The sequence below is a fragment of the Mandrillus leucophaeus genome, unplaced genomic scaffold, assembly GCF_000951045.1.
Source record: "Mandrillus leucophaeus isolate KB7577 unplaced genomic scaffold, Mleu.le_1.0 Scaffold51, whole genome shotgun sequence".
Lineage (NCBI taxonomy): Eukaryota > Metazoa > Chordata > Mammalia > Primates > Cercopithecidae > Mandrillus > Mandrillus leucophaeus.
Window position 1 is genome coordinate 5,241,418 of NW_012105475.1, and position 7,633 is coordinate 5,249,050.

Genomic DNA, 7,633 nt, shown 5'->3' on the forward strand with positions numbered 1-7,633 from the left:
AACCTGGGAGGTGGAGGTTGCTATGAGCTGAGATCACACCACTGCACTCCAGCCTGGGCAACAGAGTGAGACTGTGTCTCAAAAAAAAAAAAAAGAAAATCATCTGGATCCAACCTCATGATCTGAAGGTGAAAGTGGAGCAAAATGTGACTTGCCCAAGGTCACACAACCAACCATGTGGCTGGGGGAAGTTCCCAGGGTCCTGCCTCCCTCAGGTGCCTCTGCACAAAACCACATTGCTTCCCTCTAAGAGTATGGTTAGTATAAATGAAGATGATGGGGTTCTTTCAACCTCTTGGATTCCAAGCACACATGATGATTCTTCTGTCGTCAGGGTTGGTTTTGATGGTGTCAATCACTCTTTGCAGTTGGTCAACTCCCTGTCCTGAATAATCTGTAGAATTGTCAAAAAGAGAGGACAGGTACACACATTAATCACACATGTCATGAGATGGCCTTAGAGGTCATCTATTACAGCCTCTCACCCAGGGTCCCCCCTTGACCCATGGCTACAAGATACCTGGTGCATTCCATAAAGTTTGCAGATCTCGGTGGGTTGAGTTCAAGGCCGTGTCTGACTCCCGGCTCTGTCCTCTGGAGCCCTAACAAAGTCTATTTCCCTCTTTTACACAGTCCTTTGAATATCTGGTCTGTCATGGAGTCACCTCCTCCTGTTCCCCTCATAGCTAACCCTTTCTAATCTCAACAATCTTAATTTCTTCCAGTGCTCCCCACGAACTTACGCTCTAAACCCATCAACGATTCTTGTCACAATTTCACTGACAAATCTAGTTTATCCTTGTCTCACAGAAAGTATGTATCTTATGTAGAATATAGCATTCCATGTACTTTCCAACTAACAGAAGACCATGGATTCCTTTCTATTACCTCAGCAGCATGCTTCCAACACTTCCACCTAAAATTACTTTAGAGTTTAGCAGCTCAACACACGACTGACTTGGAAACGTCAAGAAACCTCTATAATGATTACACCACCTTGTACTTTGCTCCCATTTCTGGTTTCTGAATTTTAATCCCTTTCCTTCCTTCTGAGATGGAACTGATTTGTTCCATCTGAGATTCTGAGAAGTGATTTGTTAACTGAAGTGCGGAGCTTCATAATCTCCTCTGGTTAAATTTCTGCCTATTAGTGTCAGACTGTATTCTGGTTCAGTAGTTCTCAAAATTTTGGGAGGAAAGTCCTCTCACGGTCACAGTTCTGAAAAAGGTAACATCGAAGATTTTAAAAAGATAAAACTGTGGTGGTGTAGTTCTGTAACTTGATTGTAGTGGTTACAACAATCTACACATGCTAAAATTGCAAATACACACATATACAAGTGCACGTAAAACTAGCAAAATCTGACAACTCTGAAGAATGCACCAATGTGAATGTATACAGGATGTTACCCAAGATTTTTTTTTTTTTTTTTTGAGACGGAGTCTTGCTCTGTTGCCCAGGCTGGAGTACAGTAGCCGGATCTCAGCTCACTGCAAGCTCCGCCTCCCGGGTTCAGGCCATTCTCCCGCCTCAGCCTCCCGAGTAGCTGGGACTACAGGCGCCCGCCGCCTCACCCAGCTAGTTTTTTGTATTTTTTAGTAGAGACGGGGTTTCACCGTGTTAGCCAGGGTGGTCTCGATCTCCTGACCTCGTGATCCGCCCGTCTCGGCCTCCCAAAGTGCTGGGATTACAGGCTTGAGCCACCGCGCCCGGCCTACCCAAGATATTATCACTGGAGGAAACTGGGTACAGTCCAGGGAAACTTTCTGTGCGTTTTTTTTAAAAAATGTCCTGTGAGTCTGTAAAACAAAATCAAAAACAAGAAGGGACAAACTTCCCTACTAAAATCCAACAGCTAAGCACTCATACAACTGTAAACTAAAACCGTAATTTTATTAGGCCTCTTCAGTGCCAAGAAAGAATTGAACACTAGGCAGGATTTAAAGCATCATTAAGCCAGGGGAGTAGCCTCACATCCTAAGGACACCCTACAACTGAGGTGCAGGCAACGACCTAAAGAACACTTACCTGCACAAATAACCTGGCCCGCACAGCAACTGTTTTCATTGTGATAAAGTACACGTAACATCAAACTTACCATTTTTATGTGTGCAATTCAGAGGCATTCAGCACATGCCCGATGTTGTGCAACCATCACCACTATCCATCTCCCGAACTTTTTCATCATCCCTAATAAAACCTCTGTGCCCATTAAACATGAACTCCGCATTCCTCCCTGTTCCCCAGTCCCTGGCAACCACCATTCCACTTTCTGCCTTTAGGAACCTGCCTATTCTAGGTCCACACAGCATTTTTAAACTTCCTGAAACCACTAACATTTAAAAGATCTCATGATCGCACATAAAATGTAGATTTCAGGCTTTTATCGAATAATTCTGACATCACCAGGCCCAAATTCCTCCAGGTGGCTGGAGGTAAATTGTGACTGTCCCCTTAGATGAGACACATGCTCTCCAGGTTGCTGGTCTCTGCCCAGCTAGTAAATTGCACACACAACCCCCACATCCCAAGGTGGCATCTGCTTTTCCTAGGGACAGGTGGGAGGGGCTGGGCTGACATCCAGCAAGAAGTGACACCAACAGCGACAGTAAAGTGGAAGTCCAGGAGTGAGATGTTTCATTCTTTCTCCACATCTGCAGAGCTGGCAGCAGAGGGTGACCCTGGCACTGTGCTTCACAGCTGCGCCACCTACAGCACGCTGTGGCTCAGCCTTGAAAGGGCAATTAAAGCCACCACAAAGCAATGGGGGCATTTTGTCCCTTGTCCCACGGATGAACTTCCCATTCCCCAACACAAACAGCAACCATGCGGCTATCTGCCGATGACACAGGTATGGAAAGTGCCAAGCACCCAGTAAGTACTAATCATCAAGAGTGTGAAATGGCCTTCATGAGGCTTAACTGTGGCTTCACTGGCACCACCCCTCACAAGGTCAAAGCTATACATCAGCTCCTGGGACACTGACTCATCCCCCAGACCTTATCTAAAACAACAGAGCAAACACATGCCAGGAAGGGCACTCAGGAAATGGAAGGCATTGTTCTGTGTCCTCACCTGATTCCATATCTCTGTATTCTGCCCCAAAATGCCTCCACTGGAAGCCATAAACTGGACCCAAGTCCCCTTCTTCTCTGGCGGAGAACCCCAGGCTGTCCAAAAAGTCTCGGGATCCATTGGCATCCCAGATTTTCACTCCCTTGGAAGACAGCTCTTTAGCATTTGTAGATCCCTGGAAGAGATGGGGAGGGCAGAGCAGGCATCCAAGTAAATCCTGAGCCATCTCAGTTGATCCCCCCAAGACACCACCTACAAGGGCCTCTGGCCCCTGCTGACTTGCTGGGAGGTGGGCACTTGACATCACCCATATGGAACCCATCCTTTTTTTTTTTTTTTTTGAGTTTCGCTCTTGTTGCCCAGGCTGGAGTGCAATGGTGTGATTTCGGCTCACAGCAACCTCTACCTCCTGGGTTCAAGCCATTCCCCTGCCTCAGCCTCCCGAGTAGCTGGGATTACAGGCATGCGCCAACATGCCCGGCTAATTTTGTATTTTTAGTAGAGATGGGGTTTCTCCATGTTGGTCTCAAACTCCCGACCTCAGGTGATCCGCCCACCTTGGCCTCCCAAAGTGCTGGGATTACAGGTGTGAGCCACCGCGCCCAGCTGCCCATCCTAACTTTAAGCAGGCTGGTCCCAGCCCAGATTCCTGAGGGCTTTAGGATAATCTGATCCCTTCTTTGGAACCACCCTCTCAGATCTTTTCTTCCATTCCCCCCAACTAAGCTTTCTAGACTAAACACCTCTAAGTGATATCCACCGATCTGAGAGTTTTATGTTTCCTAATCAAATGTGTTGTCTACATGTGATATCCCAAAATGAATTTAATGCCTACATGCAATCTGTTCCGTGTATCCGCTACCTGGCAGGATATTCCTAATGATCAGACTAATCAGTATTTTACAGTACAGGTGCATCAACTCCTGTATTGATCGAGTCGCCAATGGAGTAACTCTGACTATGACTATCAGAGGTGAGTCTGACGTTCCTGGCAAAGACTTCTTAGAATCCTGAATTCAAGCATTAAGTTGAAACAGGGGAATGCATTTTATTCCTGAGTCTCTTGCTTCCTCCCTTTCTATTGTTGAGTTTGTCCCGATTTTCTTTATTCCCAACAAATCATTTCTCAGTCTTTCACATATTGCTTCAAAAGTCTCTCCTTTTCATCCATTCAGACCAGGCTCTAGCCAGTTTAAGAATGTCATCTTCTGAGGTTTCTGATATGTTTCAAATCCAAGGCTCACTGTCGATCGAGATAGGCCAATACAGAACAAAATACCCCAAGAATACAGAGCTAAGGCAGACTGGGGCTGGATCCAAATTTAAGCCCTTTCTAAAATGGGATAAGAGGGCTTGGGTCTGGCTTAGCCCCAGGACCATACAAGCCACACCAAGTGCTCTATAGAAGGGATCCCAGCCTCTAGCATGGCCCAGACCTGAGCCCAGACTCCAGCTACCTTCCAAAAAGCACTGGTCAGAACATTGCTGGTTCTAGACCAGGATACAGAACACAGAGGAGCTTGGGCTGGGCTGCTGCCTGTCTTCAGAGCACTCTGGCCCCGGCCTGAGGTTACCTACTCAGCCCTCTGGAAGGGGTTCACCTTGTTACTGAAGACACTCTTCTAGTTTATATGAACATGGGAACACAGATGGTATCTATATTTAGTGATCAATACATATTGACTCCTGCTATGTGGCAGGCTGTGTTTGAGGCCCTAGGGATACAACAGTGAACACGAGAAACAAATCCTCTGCCCTCATAAAGCTTACAGCACATTTCACTGATTTACTGTCTGCTGTCCCCCTTCTAACAGGGGAGGGGAAAGGCTGACATACATCAGATGGTGACGTTTGTCTATGGAGAAAAACCAAGGAGGTGGGGGGAAGAGTCACAGTTTTAAATCAGGTCTAGGAAGGCTTGCCTGAGTAGAGACTCAAAGGAAGGAGCCAAGTGTGGGGGAAGAAGGTTCCAGGGAGCGGGGATGTCCTGGTGTGCTCAAAAACTCACAAGAACAGCAGGGCTGGTGCAGAGAGCAGCAGCTAAGGCCAGAGCTGAAAAGGGACCCCATAAGGACCATGGCTCTTACTGAGTGAAATGGAGCCACTAAGAGCTTGAGGGTGAGGAATGATATGCTTTGACCTTTTGTGTTGTCTTTTTTTGAGACAAGTTCTCCCTCTGTCACCCAGGCTGGAGTGCAGTGCCACGATCTCAGTTCACTACAATCTCCACCTCCTGGGTTCAAGCAATTCTCATGCCTCAGCCTCCTGAGTAGCTGGGATTACAGGCGTGTGCCACTACACCTGGCTAATTTTTTGTGTTATTAGTAGAGATGGGGGTTTCGCCATATTGGCCAGGCTGGTCTGAAATTCCTAACCTCAGGTGATCTGCCTCAGCCTCCTAAAGTGCTGGGATTACAGGCGAGAGCCACCGCACCTGGCCGCTTTGACTTTTGAAAGGATCTCACTGGCTGCTGTGTTGAAAATAGACTAATGACTTCTAATAGTAGCGACTTCTTTACCTTGATAAACCACAGCAACTCCTCCAAAACACCCTTCCAGAACACACGTTTGGTTGTCAGCAGAGGAAATTCATCTGAAAAACAATTTGCCACACAGTTTCAAGAGAGGAAGACAGATCATGCCATCCAACTTTCTTCAGGGAAGAAAACTGCCCTGGGACACGAGGCCCTGGAGCATCCAGAAAGCCTAGACTCCCGCAAAGTGGGCCAGAGATCAGGGTGGAGCTGCCAGGCTGCAAGGCACATCAGTAACCCAGTTCAGGCTGAGACAGCACCTCTGTGCCCCGGTGACCACTGGACACAGGAATTCCACACAGTGAGATGGTGGCAAGAGGAGGGATGACCACGTGGAAAAAGGGAGGAGCTACTATCCACTGCCCACTAGTGCTAATCCTGTCACAAAGGTGTGAAGACACCACCAAGCCTGTGTCCCAGGGACAAAAAGGGAGGCATCAGAAGTGTCGAGCCACAGAGAAATAAAAGTGTAAAAACTTATCTTTAATTGCAGTACTCGTTCATCCCACACTCCCTTGTGGTATAGCTGATATTCAGACAACAGAGAGAGATTTTTGCAAGCACCTGCTTTTATCAGAATCGCCTACGGAGCATTATTTCCTCCACTTTTAACATATAGGGAAGCTGTATGAGAAGTAACTTGAGGCCGGGCGCGGTGGCTCACGCCTGTAATCCCAGCACTTTGGGAGGCCGAGACGGGCGGATCACGAGGTCAGGAGATCGAGACCATCCTGACTAACACGGTGAAACCCCGTCTCTACTAAAAATACAAAAAATTTAGCTGGGCGTGGTGGCGGGCGCCTGTAGTCCCAGCTACTCGGGAGGTTGAGGCAGGAGAATGGCGTGAACCCGAGAGGCGGAGGTTGCAGTGAGCCGAGATCGCGCCACTGCACTCCAGCCTGGGCGACAGAGTGAGACTCCACCTCAAAAAAAAAAAAAGGAAAAGAGAAGTAACTTGCTCAATGTCTAAGCAGAAAGGTGGGTTAAAAGTGAGGTCTATGGCTTATCAAAGGCCTTGAAGCTGCAGAAAAGTGGATCCCTCTGCTTAGACAAAACTCCCCAAGCTGCCCCACGCGGATCAGCCACAGCAGCTGGTGTGTATTCCAGTCTCTAGATGGTTCCGTGGGCTAGAGGGCTTTCCCCCTACCTAACCACAGTGAATCTGCTTCATCAAGAATGGGTTTCCCCACTCAAAACCACCTCCAACCCTGTGTCAAGGCTGCGCTCCATGTATCTGAGAGGTCAAGGTCAGCCCCTGGCTTACACACCTTGGAGTCTCCCCTCCCCCACGCAGCAGGCGCAGGATCCAGGATGACAGGACCGTGTGACGTTAGGCAGGGCCATCGGCTGCCTAACGTCCTGTGCCCACCCCGCCCCACTGTCCCCTGAAAGCCTGACGCCAATAACCCGCGAGGCAGTTAGTTTTTGCCTGGGGTGATCCTGTCTGAAAGGAAAAGAGGAAAGGACGAATAAGAACTTATACTCGGACTCCCGAATTTCTCTTTTCAAGGTTTAAGAGGAAAGCTGGTTCGTGGGGATTGGATGGGAGGCCGCCAGGAAACCAAGTTCCCGCGCCAGCCTCAACTCCCCTCTTCCCGCCGCCTGTGCCCCGCCCACATCACTTTCGCTCCAGTTTTTGAAAACTCTGCAAAGCGGAACGGTCAACAGGGGAGGAAGGAGGAGGGGTAAAAGCCAGGACTTTTAGACCAGCGCCCGGTCAAGCCCGGGCAGCTCTCCCTCACTCTCCAGCACCGGGCAAACGCTGCCCGATCATGCCCGCCTTAGGGGCCACGGCATCTCTGGGGTGACTGCGAGCCACGGCCGTGGAGCCGCTGGGACCCGGCTCACCTCCCGGCTGTCGCTCCTGTGTGTTACCCTGCGCCAGTCACGTCTCTAATGGGAGCCTCAGTTTCGGCGTCTGTAAAGCGAGGAGGACGATGCGTCCCCTCCCTCGCGGGATTGAGGTTAGGACTAAACGGGCTCCGCAGCGCCCGCCAGCTCCCGGGCGCTCTCCCCAGCCGCG

General features: G+C 49.2%; 1 protein-coding gene across 1 annotated transcript in view; it reads right to left on the reverse strand.

Moving 5' to 3' along the window:
* TYMS (thymidylate synthetase) overlaps positions 1-7,362 on the reverse strand; it is an 11,380-nt gene extending 4,018 nt beyond the window's left edge. The window contains exons 1-4 of the mRNA XM_011996340.1: positions 6,879-7,362; positions 5,596-5,669; positions 3,077-3,251; positions 293-394 (exon numbers count right to left, since the gene is read on the reverse strand). Of these exons, the coding sequence (XP_011851730.1) occupies positions 293-394; positions 3,077-3,251; positions 5,596-5,669; positions 6,879-6,954 (427 nt within the window). The 5' untranslated portion in view covers positions 6,955-7,362. The remainder of the gene's footprint in view (positions 1-292; positions 395-3,076; positions 3,252-5,595; positions 5,670-6,878) is intronic.
* Between the last annotated feature and the right edge of the window lie 271 nt (positions 7,363-7,633).